Source organism: Oncorhynchus nerka, linkage group LG20 (genome assembly GCF_034236695.1).
Source record: "Oncorhynchus nerka isolate Pitt River linkage group LG20, Oner_Uvic_2.0, whole genome shotgun sequence".
NCBI lineage: Eukaryota > Metazoa > Chordata > Actinopteri > Salmoniformes > Salmonidae > Oncorhynchus > Oncorhynchus nerka.
Genome location: NC_088415.1, coordinates 35,085,048 through 35,100,333, shown reverse-complemented (window position 1 = coordinate 35,100,333; position 15,286 = coordinate 35,085,048). Strand labels below are relative to the sequence as shown.

General features: G+C 42.5%; 2 protein-coding genes across 4 annotated transcripts in view; both read left to right on the top strand.

The window, feature by feature from the left end:
* The first annotated feature begins 9 nt into the window (after positions 1–9).
* Positions 10–11,669, top strand: LOC115102351 (matrix remodeling-associated protein 8-like). 2 transcript variants are annotated; one of them, XM_029622221.2, is made up of 10 exons: positions 10–201; positions 3,473–3,499; positions 3,709–4,014; positions 4,116–4,217; positions 4,323–4,802; positions 9,650–9,814; positions 9,995–10,025; positions 10,152–10,234; positions 10,393–10,452; positions 10,574–11,669. In XM_029622221.2, coding segments are annotated over exons 1-10 (1,275 nt in total). In that variant the 5' UTR covers positions 10–182; the 3' UTR covers positions 10,576–11,669. The 2 variants fall into 2 exon arrangements, with proteins under 2 accessions (XP_029478081.1, XP_029478080.1); XM_029622220.2 differs by having other exon boundaries at positions 11–201; positions 10,393–10,446.
* An 805-nt stretch (positions 11,670–12,474) lies between these two features.
* Positions 12,475–15,286, top strand: part of dvl1a (dishevelled segment polarity protein 1a) — a 53,391-nt gene continuing 50,579 nt past the window's right edge. For both annotated transcript variants that reach the window (XM_029622218.2, XM_029622219.2), the window contains exon 1: positions 12,475–12,894. In XM_029622218.2, coding sequence (XP_029478078.1) covers positions 12,725–12,894 — 170 coding nt within the window. In that variant the 5' untranslated portion in view covers positions 12,475–12,724. The remainder of the gene's footprint in view (positions 12,895–15,286) is intronic.

Genomic DNA, 15,286 nt, shown 5'->3' with positions numbered 1-15,286 from the left:
GGACGAGTAGGAGGGGCATACCCTGCTGGTCTAGACTCTGGAGAAGTCTGTCGTTGTGTTGTTGACGCACTTTCTTCAGGTGTTCCTTTCTTCTGTCCATTGATGCACACACATCACCGTGTTGCAGCCTACCATCTTTTCTCCCAGCTTTCGAGGCGAAGTTGGACAAGAAAGACAAAGACATGTTGCTGCTGTTTCTGAGTAAGTTCAAATTTTTGTTTTTACTATAACGGAACAAAAGCTTCAATGTTTTGTCGACCCTGCGCCAAAATGATAACGTTAGTCGACCCTGCATCAATGCAGTCAATGCAGATTCATTTAAACGTATTTAGCATGAGTATAGTATTTATCCTGATACCTAGTAACTTTACCCTGCCTTTAGGTACAGAAAATGTCTACCTCAAATACCTTGTACCCCTGCATCAATGATCTGTTAAATGTACTCTGTATATCACAAAATTCTTATGTAAAATAGGCAAAGAAGAATGGACAATCATGTCTGCCTCGGGTATTTGGTGGCGGTTGGGTGCTTTTCTTATGGGTTCACTCCAATGTGTTTTGAGTTAACTGCGGTCAGAGTGGGAGAGTCAGCACAATCCCTGTAGCCTGTCATTATATGTGCCAGTAAATGAGGGAGAGTCTCACCATAAGTGGGCTGGAGTTACTCAAGATACAGGGATTACCACTTAAACTCAATTTAGGGCCTTAGACAATGTTATTCAATATAGGAGGCTATCAAAATGTAGAGTCACCGATTTTCATGAATTCTTACTTAAAAATTGTAATTATAATGACAATGTTCATTGAATGATTTACCAATATCGTGGTCGTTGCAGAAGTTGGTAGGAAGGAAACCAATTTATTCTGTGTATCAAGTGTCCATGCATGCCCTAGGCTAGAGGCAAACTGCGCTTTACAGGAATGGACAGGAAATTCATACCCTCTTGTTAGGAGCGGTTTACAGATTCAGATATTGACTGATTCCAGCCTCGGCATAATGTCAACAAAATGATGCTTATCAGGCAGGATGTGCCTTCTAGAGCAAAGAGTGTCTCTGAATTGACCCTTGTGTATATAGCTGAATCTGCAGCTTGGTTGAGTTCTTACTGAGCTGTGCTGTGTGCTCCTCAAACTACAGTGTCATTGGGGGAGAAAAAAAATCCTGCACATAGTTAAAAATTAAAAATAAACTTTTTTTTACAAACTGTCTTTCTGTTTGTGCAACTAAACTATGTATTAACCTCCTGAGCAAAATAATACAGCGTGTACATGTTTTTTTTCTTAAATCATTTTTCCACATTCAGTAATGTGTATCATTGCTGTAGCGATTCACCTTCAGATGTAAGTTATTGTGAAAGTGTCAGTCATTTAACATGGCAATTCAGTAGCAGGTAGTTAAATCTTTTAAGTGTTAGTTTTGTATGTCTGCACCAGAGACCAAGGAGACATTTACAGGGTATGATTATTATATATTTTTTTCTGTCCACAGAATTGTTTATGTCCTTCAGTGCTGCTCATAACACAGTTCTCCAGCATAGTGGCACACATATAACCAACCTTGGACTTACGCTTGAGCTCATGGACTCGCATAAACATGTTGATACTAGAGATGAGACATTGCCTCGTCTAGATGGTTATATCATAAGAAACATCAGCACCTCAAGTTCAATGACTTCACCAAACAAGAAATAGTCATTTTAATCGTAGGAGAACCTTTGAAAGAAATGTTATTTCAATGCCCCTAGAGACCAGCAACTAATCACATAGGGAGTAAGTTTTACTGACCGTAAATAAGTAAAAACCACAGTTGATGTGAAACCATGACAGGACTGTATTAGAATGCATCAGAGGAGATGAGCAAGCATTTCCTGTTAGTCTACAACAGTTGTATTTGGAGCATGTGGCATTTGACAGTTTAGTCAATAAGCAGACACTATTATCCAGAGCAACTTACAGGAGCAATTAGGGTTAAGTGCCTTGCTTAAGGGCAAATTGGCAGATTTTTCACCTTGTGGCTCGGTGATTCGAAACAGCGACCTTTCGGTTACTGGCCAACGCTCTTTAAAACACCTTAAGGATCCGCCCCTTTTCAATTTTCGCCTAAAATGACATGCCCAAATCTAACTGCCTGTAGCTCAGTACTCAGTACTACTATGCATATTATTGATACCATTTAAAGGAAACATTTTGAAGTTTGTGGAAATGTTAATTGAATGTAGGAGAATTTAACACATTAGATCTGGTAAAAGATAATACAAAGAAAAAAATATGTTTTATTTTTGTCTTTTTTTGTATCTTTGAAATGCAAAAGAGAGGCCATAATGTATTATGAAAGACCAGGTGCAGTTTATATTTTGGCCAACAGATGGCAGCAGTGTACGTGCAAAGTTTTGTTTCAAGACTGCCCAAATGTGCCTAATTGGTTCATTAATACATTTTCAAGTTCATAACTGTGCACTCTCTTCAAACAATAGCATGGTATTCTTTCACTGTAATAGCTACTGTAAATTGAACAGTGCAGTGAGATTAACAAGAATTGAAGCTTTCTGCCAATATCAGATACGTCTATGTCCTGGGAAATGTTCTTGTTACTTACAACCTCATGCTAATCACATTAGCCTACATTAGTTCAACCATCCGGCAGGGGACCTACTGATCCTGTAGAGGTTTTTAACCACTTGATTTGACGAGTCTCCCTGAGTCATATCCCTTTTCCTCATGTGAGGGGATTCTGTCAGATCAGCAGATGAACAAAACACCTGGTATCTACTGTCTCTGCAAACCCCACAACAACCCCTTAAAAACAGCATAGGCCTTCTAAAAACTTGACTTTCCATTTTTATGGTGTTAATTTAAACAAAACATAAGCCTGCCTGCTAAACCTCTAGAATTGATCGAGAAGAATAGCTCCCCTAACATTGGTGTATGAAATACAATAGGCATCTATGATCTAAGTAATGGACACCCAGTTGTAGCGCTGGGCTGTGGCAGTGGGCACTGGCAGGCTGTGTTTACCCCCAGGACTTTGGCCTTGACAGTTTTTAGCAGGGGAATGAATAGAGCCTCTGTGTTGCTGCCTGGGCTGTATGCTTCTCTCTGCAGCTGGCCCTTAGGTAAACAGCAGATGTAATAGCACCTAGTGAATATCTGGGTTAGAAATAGCAGACCTGCTACGGGAATGCCTTCAGTCCCAAAAGGCGAAACATTGAAATATAGAGAAGTGTATATACTTCTCCCTGTCTCATTCTTGCCCCTTCTTTTTTTTTTTTTTCTTGACCTATTTTCTGACTCTTCCTCCACCCAGTTGTCTCATTGAAGCAGCTGTTAGACCAGCCAGCCTTAACTACTGTATAAGCTATCCGTTCACAACAGCACAGTGACCACACCTCTGTGGTCAGCTCAGGTCCAACCCTGCCAGGTGAATAGTTATGGTTCCTATGATGACAATGGCATTTTCTGTTATTTGTTTCAGGTTCTGCTGTCTTCGTCATGCCCAGTGGTAAGTCCCCATAACATGCAACCTTGATTGTATTACACATTTTTATCCACAACATTTATGCCTCTATTTGCTGTTTACATTTAGTATAAGTGTGTGTTTTTTAGGGTTATGTTTTTATCTCTCCATGATCTTGTTGAGAAATGTTTTAATTTTGTGTGTTTTTTTCCTGTTGCAAAATGTACAAATAAGTCCTGTGTGTGTTGCATTAGCATGGGGCCAGAGCAGCAGCAGTCTAGGTGTGGTGGTGGAGGCCCGCAACATCACCCTCCCAGCCGGGACCCTGGCGGTACTGCCCTGCAACAGCCCCGGCATGGTGTGGACCCGGGACCGCCTGAAGGACCGCCAGAGGGTGGTCCACTGGGACCTGGTCCGGAGCATACCAGAGTACTCTGTGGAGAGGATACTGGACATGTCCCCCGGGGTCAAAGAGAGAGTCTACAATGGGTTCAACAAGGGCCGCATAACCATCCCCAAAACCGCCTTCACTGACGGGAACTTCTCCCTCGTCATCAACAGTGAGTTGGGCCCGTGGTATACTGTATGCTCATGACTGTACAGAATATTACACTCATTTATGTTACTCGAGAAAATGTCATTGGAATGTGTGTTATGCCAGATGTGGGAGCAGCTGACCGAGGTGTTTATAGTTGTAACCTGCACCACCACTACTGCCAGCTGCACCAATCCATCAAGATACAACTCAACACCACCAAGTCAGGTGACTATCCACAATAGGTATCTGAATCATGATGATTTGAATAGTCTTCCATACAGTATCTATTATGCTTAAATCAAAAACGCTATTCACCCTGTTCCATCTCAGCCCGTAAGGAGAAGCGGTACTGGGACGGGGACAAGACGGTGTTTGTGGTGTTGCTGGGGAGTTCGGTGGTGTTGCCGTGTGTGAACCGGCGGCCCCTGTGGACTGAGGGCCAGCAGGAGGACCAGCAGCAGGTAGCCCACTGGGACTGGCAGCCCCCTGGGGTGAGACCTGATTTGGCTGACCGCCTGGTGGACCTGTACGCTTCCGGAGAGCGCAGACAGTATGGACCGCTCTTCCCTGTGGATAAGATGAGTGTTTCTGAGGATGCCTTCTCTGTAGGGGACTTCTCTCTGACCATCTCTAACCTGCAGCCCATCGACAAGGGTCTGTACTCCTGCCACCTGCACCACCACTACTGTGGCCTGCACGAGAGACGCATCTTCAGACTCATGGTGGGGCCTCCACTCCCCCCACCTCTGGTCCTCACTGCAGCTCCTGCTGTCCCCGCTGTCCCCCACGCACTCCCCAATGACGACCCAAGTAAGACACTCGGCATATCCCTTTCTCTTAGGGTTTATTCTCTGATTGGAAGTGTGAACCATTTTTCAACTTCATTAGAACATGGCGGGTATAGTTAGAATAAAGCCCTTTCTCCTTTCTTTTCAACTATAAATCATTCTATCTTCTCTCTATATTCTCGTTCACATTTTCCCTGAGCTTCGTTTTCCCTAATCTGATTGGTGTTTGTCTGGCTGTACAGCAGCCTGTGTCTAACTGAGAACACTGTTCCTGGGGTATATTTATTGGTCATATTTATAGGCATTTTTGGCCAGTTATGTCAGTGCATCTTTGTGCCAGATCTCTTCTCAAACTTTTTCTCTGTCTGCACAAGAGGAAGGGGGAGAGAAAGAGGGAATGAAGGAGTGGGCGAAAGAGGCAACAAAAACAAAAGAAACAGATGGAGAAAAAGAGGGTGAGAAAAAAAGAATGAAAGAATGCATTTGGCCGCAGATGAGCTGACAGCGAGGGGGAGAGAGCGTTGAGAGCCCTGGAGTGTTGAGAAAGGGAGAGGGTTTTGTTTGGGGAATCTGACTGTTGGCTGCAGGCAGCCTGTCTGAAAGTCTGTCTGAAAGGCCACTAATTGGCCAAAATGGAAGTGCTCTCATTTTCATTGGAGACCTTTTTAATTTTTTCTGTAGTTGAGCAAATGGCTTAGTTTACATGAGGAGCCATTATAGCTCAACAGGGGCAGTCAAGCCAGACTCCAGGGGAAGGAGGGAGCATGGTGAGGCTTTGCAACTGGTGAATTGGGATTTCTGTTCGTCTCTTTAAGTTTCATTATCTCTCTACAGTATCCTGTCTACAGAGTCTCTCGCCATCACTAGTCTGATTCTCTCCTTCTCCCTGGCCTCTGGTTGGGGCGTGTTTATCAGCAAAAGGATGAAATGTGCTACATCTGTTCAGCACCTGGACCAGCTGGGACATGAAAGGGGAACAGTGGGGGAGGTGTTGGCAAGGGTTGGTTCAGTGTTAGATGTGGATCCTCCTTTGTCCTTTTAGGATGGGTTGATCCATTCAACAGCATTGTAAAGTATGCAGGGAAGAAATTCACATGGATCAATGCAGACATATCTTGAGTTCATTGCTTTGATTTTTACTTTTTGACTTCATCTTTCTTCTACTTAGTTGTGCTTTTTCCCTTGTTAAGTCCAGCCAACTCTTATCCCCGTCCTCTGCAATTGCAGCAGCCATTATCCCGCTTTTTTGTTACACTGTAATCATTTATGGCAAGCTAAAGTAGAGCTCGGTGTTGTTGTAAGCGCCAGAACCTGGATAAGTCAGCCAAAACATTTAGAATCGAAAATAACCAGAAATGCAGACCAGGTCAGATTCCTTCAGCTCATTGGCTTGCTAATTAACCACAGTCTTTCAACAAGACTAAAACCACTCGCTGTGTGACCTCTGCACGGCACATGTCACATTGTGTTTCTGCGTGTAAGTTCTTGTCTGATCTATCAGGGGAATGGAAACAGGCAACAGCTGAGATACGGAGAGAGAACTGAGGCAAGACTAATTGGTCTCCAGAGATAGTTGACCTTGACACTGCAGTTTCATGCATATTAACAACATTCAAAACAGACAAGAGATAATTAGCAACTCTGATGCCACTTGGGAAGTGTTGAATTAGATTAATTCAATACCATTTGTTCTGTAAGACTGATGCAGTTTGCAAGATCCACCCAGGGATGGTATCTGTCTTCCGCTCATTTCTTATTTTAAGCCTGCCTCAAGCTAATACCTATCCTCAGGCTAGTTTAAACAGTCATGATGTGTCATAACATACAGACCAGTCAAAAGTTTGGACCCACCTACTTATTCAAGGGTTTTTTCTTTATTTTTACTATTTTCAATATAGTTTTGACGTCTTCACTATTATTCTACTATATATTCTACTATAACACACATGGAATCATGTAGTAACCAAAAAAGTGTTAAACAAATCTAAATATATTTTACATTTGAGATTCTTCAAAGTAGCCACCCTCTGCCTTGATGACAGCTTTGCACACTCTTGGCATTCTCTCAGCCAGCTTCATGAGGTAGTCACCTGGAATGCAAGTTAACAGGTGTGCCTTGTTAAAAGTTCATTTGTGCGTTTGAGTCACTTGTGTTGTGACAAGGTAGGGGTGGTATATAGAAGATAGCCCTATTTGGTAAAAGACCAAGTCCATATTATGGTAAGAACAGCTCAAATAAGCAAAGAAAAATGACAGTCCATCATTACTTTAAGACATGAAGGTCAGTCAATCTGGAAAATGTCAAGAACTTTGAAAGTTTCTTCAAGTGCAGTCGCAAAAACCATGATGCGCTATGATGAAACTGACCCTCGTGAGGACCGCCACAGGGAATGAAGACCCAGACTTAACTCTGTTGCAGAGGATAAGTTCATTAGAGTTAACTGCACCTCAGATTGCAGCCCAAATAAATGCAACAGAGTTCCACTGTTCAGAGGAAACTGCGTGAATCAAGCCTTCATGGTTGAATTGCTGCAATGAAACCACTTCTAAAGGACACCAAGAAGAGACTTGCTTGGGCCAATAAACACGATCAATGGACATTAGATAAGGTCATTAGAGTAAACTGCACCTCAGATTGCAGCCTGAATAAATGCTTCACAGATTTTCAAGTAACAGACGCATCTCAGCATCAACTGTTGAGAGGAGACTACGTGAATAAGGCCTTCATGGTCAGATTGATACAGAAAAACACTACTAAAGGACACCAATAATAAGAAGAGACTTGCTTGGGCCAAGAAACACGAGCAATGGACATTAAAGTGGTGGAAACCTTGAATTTTTGGTTCCAACCACCGTGTCTTTGTGAGACGCCGAGTAGGTGAACAGATGAACTCTGTGAGGCATGTCGGAGGTGGTGTGGTAGTGTTTTGCTGGTGACACTGTCTGTGATTGATTTAGAATTCAAGGCACACTTAACCAGCATGTCTACCACAGCATTCTGCATCGCTACACCATCCCATCTGGTTTATTTAGAATTCAAGGCACACTTAACCAGCATTGCTACCACAGCATTCTGCATCGCTACACCATCCCATCTGGTTTGCGCTTAGTGGTGCTATCATTTGTTTTTCAACAGGACAATGACCCAACACACCTCCAGGCTAAGGGCTATTTTACCAAGGAGAGTGATGAAGTGCTGCGTCAGATGACCTGGCCTCCACAATCACCCGACCTCAAGCCAATTGAGATGGTTTTGGATGAGGTGGACCGCAGAGTGAAGGAAAAACAACCAACAAGTGCTCCGCATTTGTGGGAACTCCTTCAAGACTGTTGGAAAAGCATTCCAGGTGACTACCTCATGAAGCTGGTTGAGAGAATGCCAAGTGTGCAAAGCTATCATCAAGGCAAAGGGTGGCTACTTTGAAGAATTTAAAATAAATTTTGTTTTGTTTAACACTTTTTTTGGTTACTATGTGATTCCATGTTTTATTTCCTAGTTTTGTTGTCTTCACTATTATTCTATTCTGTATAAAATAGTACAAATAAAGAAAACCCCTTGAATGAGTAGGTGTGTCCAAACTTTTGACTGGTACTGTATCTGCGGATGGGCCAAGGAGAACAGATTTAAAAGAAGCAAATGCCTCTAGGTGATGGAAAGCAAAAGTATTTTAGTGTCATCAGCCTTCCCAGGCTTGGTTAATACAGGTCTCCACTATCATTATCCCCAATGACTATCATTTCTGTTTTCACCCAGCAGGTGAGAGAGACCTGTGTAACAGTGGCAAGCTGATTGATGGTTATGGTGCAATAATTGTGTAATGGGAAGGTATGGTACATGTTATTGTGTGCAGACGGTTTGGAAGTAACAATTTGATATGCCAATTTGTAATAGCTATTTTCGTTGATTTAAATCTCATGGTTTTCACAGTTAGCAAATCCCGTTCTCCCCCGTCTCTGTTATTTTGCTTAATTAATTGTCTGAAACCTGGCAGAAGTGGTGTTTGTGTTGCACAGAGCATGACTGTGAGGTGAGTGTTGTCAAATGTCTGCTTACACTGACCAGTCAGACTGGTGGCGTTTCAGGGACAGAGAGGCAGCAACAGCTAGGGTTCATTCTTTATACTTTGCAAAACATTGTCTGTGTTGCAGCAACAGCTAGGGTTCATTCTTTATACTTTGCAAAACATTGCGTTTATGAGAAAAGGTAAATATCTGGAAAACTAATTTGGACAGGCTGACCGCACATAACATAATTCCTCCCCTCGGTCCTTCCTTTCCTCCCTCTCCTCTTTCTTAGTTAATCGGTATTTCTCTTTTTAAGGTCGCAAGTCATTACAGCTGAACCAGGTCAACTCTTCCTTTACTCACGGTCTCTGAAAAAAATTAAAACCAGCCTAAAAATAGTGGCACAACTGTTTTTCAATGATGCAGAAAAAACATGTAATTGTCGTTCAAAATGCAATATCAATGGAAAACACTGAGTGTACAAAACATTATGAACACCTGCTTTTTCAATGACAGACTGACTGGGTGAAATCTATGATCCCATTATTGATTGTCACCTGTTAAATTTGCTTCAATCAGCGTAGATGAAGGGGAGGAGACTGATGAAAGAAGGATTTTTTTTATTTTAGCCTTGAGACAAATTGGGGGGGGGGCGCAGCTCAATATTAGGAAGGTGTTCTTAATGTCTTATACACTCAGTTCAAATTAAACCACATGTATTGGTTATATACGATCATTAATTTCACTCAACATGGATAAAACAAAATGTGACTAATATAATGTTCCACCAGCAGCCTGTGTTTATAACACAATGAGTGTTCATAGCAGACCAGTGAACCCACAGTGTTGTCCTCACACCTTCAGGCCACAACGTGGTTGAACTTGAGAGGCCACGAGTCGTCAACGTCATCCTCCCTGAGCACCGAGGGCACTTCTTCCAGCAGCTGGGCTACATCCTGGCTACCTTCTTCCTCCTAGCCTTCATCATCACAATAGTCACTGTGCTTACCCGACGACGCAGAAAGAGAGGTAGCGTTTGTGGGTGTCTCTACTGTATGTATCTCTGCATGTCTCTTTATCACACACAGACACACTTTGAATGTGCTTCAATTTACACATGTCCTTGATTTAATATTTAAATCAGTTGAGTGGCTGTGTGATTCTGTGACCTTTAAATGGTATGTTAAAGGTGTGTTAATCTTGTTTCAGGGCTGGAGTATGACCTGCAAAGATCTAAATGGTGAGAACCGATTTAGTAAGGTGGTCAGCGGTCACACTTGATAATGAGAATATTACTCATTTTAAGGAGGACCTGAACTCACTGATTTTTTATGACTAACCACTTCCCTCTCTTACTGGTAAACAGGAGGGGTCATGTGACTGGCCATGGGGACATTGCATTGGACGCCACAGAGCTGAAGGTCTGCAACCAGGAACACCTGAATTCAAGTAAGGCTCCCATGCTGCCTGTAAGCCCTACCTCATATCGACTAGAGAGTTTGAACAGGGCGACTGGTATCAATAATGACTGTTGCTGCACAGAGCTCATATCGTATATCATGACATGTCAAATTTAATGACCAACCCTTTTGCATTTCTATCCTTAGATTACAAAAACAACTTACTGAAAGAGAGAGATATGTCCAAAGACCGCAATAAAGGTAAATGTATGTGACATTATGGGTTCCAAACCACAATTTCATGCCTAATTGAATGGCTTTCTTTTTGCTAATGTCACTTCTCATTTCTTTCCTATTATTCTCTTCCCTCCTCCATATCTCTCTCTAGAAATGGATGGAAAGTTGTGGAAGTGAGACCGAAATAGGTGATATGCTGCTGGCTGGTCCAGGGCAGACGTACAGGATAAGGAAGTAAAGGATTATAATGGTGGAATTCAAAGCGGAGGACAGGAGGGGGGGGGCGCTTTCTCTTTTTATAGACACCCCCTTACCAAACTCTCTTACCAAAACATTTCTATTGCTGCGCCAGTCAACGTTTTTTTGTTTTATATTTTCATACTGGTAAAGTCTGTATTCGGATCTGCTGTGATTTTTAACATGGCTAGATATGTCTTCGATTTTGTATTACACAGATATTTGATGTCAAGTATTTTATAGAACAATAACACCGTGTACTGTACAACCTTCCTTTTTGTATGTAACAAAACACTTTCTGTCACTGTATTCCTTTAATTCACCCTTCAAACTTTTCATTTTCAGAATGCATGGTGTCTTTTTAATGTGTGTGGGAGAACTGTCGTGTTCCATGTGTGATTTCATAGCTAACGCGTTAAGTTTATTAAAAAGATTTCCACAAACCTTGCTGTAATTGACTGTTAACACATTACATTAAGCCAACGTATCCTTTCTGTAAAGAGTCATAAGTAGTTTATAGTCAGGCTTTTAATTATTCATTGGTAGATTGCTCATAAAGGAGTAATAAGACGTTATAATTGTATCCTTACCAAATCCATTTGTGATTGACGATCATGGACCACAAAGAAGGCTATACATGTAATGGAACTCAGGAAAACAAGCCTTGAACAGAATCCAGATGTGTTTTTTTAGGAATGTATGTTAGGATATGTACGTTTGTATGTGAGGGATTGTCTATTTGTGTAATGCAGGCTTGCAGTACACTATAAAGTTTGGAGCTGTCGAGTTGACAAGCCAACGAATCTTGCAATCTGGGTTATTAGGATTCGTGTAGAAACGGGAACGAAGAGGACTAAGTTGGTAGAAGACGTCATATTTTTCAATTACTGTAATTGGATAAAGGGGTCCTGACACTGTCAGTTTGGAAGCTTTACTTACAAGCAAGTTATCTGTGCAGTAGCATGCTGGTTCATTATCTTCACTCTAATAAATAGTAATTAAAAAAACAATACTGGGTTGACCATTATTTAATAATTGTATTACAATGTGTACATTGTGCTACTGTTGTATGAATAGGAAGAACATCTAAAGCCAAACCCATTGTTTTAAATCAATGGTTAAATAAGATATTCTTGAAGAGAAGAAAAGTTGAAATGAACCTTATTCAAGAAAATAACGTTTGTCATTAATGGCCAAGAGTATTTGCTGGTAGAGGTTAGAAACCACCGTTCATTCCATAGCTTTCAAGCAGTTGCTGTAGATAGACGCTGCTGCCACTGTACAGCAGCACAAGACTACCACCTACTGACGAATTGGACGGAAAGGTGATCAAGAAAATCTGTACACCTTGATGATAATATTGACAATAATTATTATTAGTAATTATTACATTGATTTACAGTGATATCGGGTATTGGATATATTGTATCTAGGTTGTAATACTTAGATGACTGTAAAGAAGGCTAATAATAACGAAGATAATGATATAATAATGATTTAAAATATTTATATATATATAATTTTAGTAATCAATATAATTATCAATATTATCAACAGTTAAAACTATTACTGAAAATCAACACCAAAGGTTTACTGAATAAAATGTGTTCTCCAAACCCTTCTTTCTTTATGGTGCAGACTGCAGTACTATCTGTGACCTAGTACCGTATAATGGAGAACATTAGCAGTCTAGCCTAAACACACCACTAGATGACAGCAATGTCTAACGAATTACTGGAAAAAATTGAAATATTCCCAACTCGATATCGCAAGGATGTGGACCGTCCCTTCCTGTTTTAGTACCGAGAGAGCCACCGTACCGAGACACATTGGAGCTGGAATACAGTCACTTAGAACTCGATTATGTCTAGATTTCTACTTAATTTATCAAAGACAAGGTTATTTATTTTCCAGCGTGAGGTCTACAGTTATATTTATTCATGCTGTCACGGTAGCATTTCGTCTTAGACGGATAGATAGACAGAGAGCCTCATAAACCTATTTATTATTGCACTGCCAACCCTTGTTCCTTTCCTGTGTCAATGATTGTCCTACCCTCACTCTCATGGCGGAGACTAAAATAATATATCACATTGACGAGGAGGAGACTCCTTATCTAGTGAAATTACCCGTTTCTCCTGAGAAAGTCACTTTAGCGGATTTTAAAAATGTCCTTAACAATCGTCCGGTCAATAGCTACAAATTCTTTTTCAAATCCATGGACCAGGATTTTGGGTAAGTAGCCACCATGAAAGCGTACAATTTCTTCGCCGTGTATGTTGTAGTCTTGTTTTTTTTATTTGATCATAGAAGTAAACATGTAGCCCAGCCCTGGTTGGTTACACTGACAACCATGTGTCCAATTTCACAACAAAGGTTGCAACATTGTAACATTCGCGCAGGACTGTGCGGTGTCTAATCTGCTGTTTGGCACCTGTTCATTCATTGTATCCAATGCGCAATATAATAGATCCTCATTTGAAGTTCGGACCCGTCACACCAATATCCCATGATGACACTTAACATGATCCGCTTATATTGTTGTCGATGTTGGTTGTGAGGTTACTGTAGCCTGGACGTGTATAAGGCAGCGCTGTGTGGTCATCATCATGTAATAAGCATATCTAACATGATATGCTACGTTGACAAAGCCTCCACATGTTCGCTGTTTGGCACTAGCTCGGGGTCGAATCCAAATGAATTATTGCCAGACAGGTTTCTCTTGTGTGTTTATGACTTTGGAGCACGTATGTGAATAGGGAATAAAGAGAGAGAAGAACAGAAAAAGTAGATTGGAGATCGATGCCGATAATGGCCACATAGCCTAACTGTAGCCAATCATGATTTTCAGGAGACAGCCATCAAACGTGACTGCGTGACTCTATGATGACAACTTTGACATATATATGTCTTGTTAATCTTACTTAATGTAATAAAATAGGCTATTACATTTCATCTGATGCGTCAAATAAGATTATTTAATCTTCCAATTGACTGAATGGTCACAGTAGGGATCATGTATCCCTCTCATGGCCCTCTGTCTTACAGGCACGCGCACGAACACACACACACACACAAACACACACACATCGTTTACATACAAAGGTAATATCCTCCGATGCTAGGCAGAAGGTGAATCAAGCGAACATGGAAAACACAACGCGTCATATGCTCGTCGTACATGTTACAACGAATGGGTTAACCATCACCTCGTTGATTTAAAAGCTTACTCTTCGTTGTTTGGATTTGACCATTTTTGTCATTTCGTCATGGGACTGTAGGCCGCAAATCAGCTGAAAATGCTCTGAGTAGAAACATGGCTGCCCGGTAGAAGAGCACCCCCTGAAAGAGGCGAGTGTCGTGGACTGACGGCCTGCCTTAATCGTCTAATGTAGCGCAAGAATTTGCTTGACATACCTCACGTAAATGTGCCGAACAACCTTGCTAACACTAATACTCTATTTAATAAGTAACGCGCATTGTAATTGCCCATGTCACTGCTTTTATAGTTATGCCTATTGTCCTGTGAATGGACAGTGTACAGTGGACTATTTTGGCCAAAAGATTTCCAGTGATAGCAATATAACTTTTTTCTTTGTGACCTGGTGGCATGTCATCAGACATTTAATGAATTATCACTGTCATCAAATAGGTTGGTATATAACTGACTGTTGAATAGAGATGTTTTTATTATAACCTAAGGTCTATTCACAGATTTCTTTATTTATTGTAGAGGGGATATACCATCTTTTTTTCTCAAACGGTATTTACTAGTATTAGTTCAGAATGAATACAGGAGACGTTCATGAGTAATTCATCATACATACTAAATATAAGAATGAATGATTGTAGTTAGACCCATGTTTTTATTCTAAGTAGTACATCCTCTCAACCTTTTCTTTGCGCTCATTATTATGTTGTCGTCACTCAGTCTTTCTGCGCAGACTGATACTCCCCCAGCCATACAGGCCTATAGAGATGGTAAACGTTTCTTGTTAATAGAAGGTGTTTGACCTCTCGCCCTGCGCCCCCACCCCTGCTCCCCACGCCCCCACCCCTGCTCCCCACGCCCGCCCCCCCCCACCCCTGCGCCCCACCCCCGCCCCCACCCCCTGCGCCCCCACGCCGCCCCCCACCCCCTGCTCCCCACGCCCCCCACCCCCCTGCGCCCCACGCCCCCCACCCCCTGCTCCCCACGCCCCCCTGCGCCCCCACCCCCCCACCTGCTCCCCACGCCCCCCCCCTGCCCCCACCCCCCACCCCCTGCTCCCCACGCCCCCCACGCCCCACGCCCCCCCCCCTGCCCCCACGCCCCCCACCCCCTGCGCCCCACGCCCCCCACGCCCCCACCCCCTGCGCCCCACGCCCCCACCCCCTGCTCCCCACGCCCCCACGCCCCCCCAACCCCTGCCCCCATCCCCTGCGCCCCACGCCCCCCACCCCCTGCTCCCCACGCCCCCCCCCCTGCTCCCATACATTCAGACAACATGGACACCTCCAATAATAGGAGGTCAGAGGTCCACTTGTTATAGAGTCCTCCTTGGAGGATGACATATTTGTGTCAATGTCTGTTTCTCCTCTGACAAGCTCACACCATCACAAGCATGTTGCCAAGCACCACGAACGC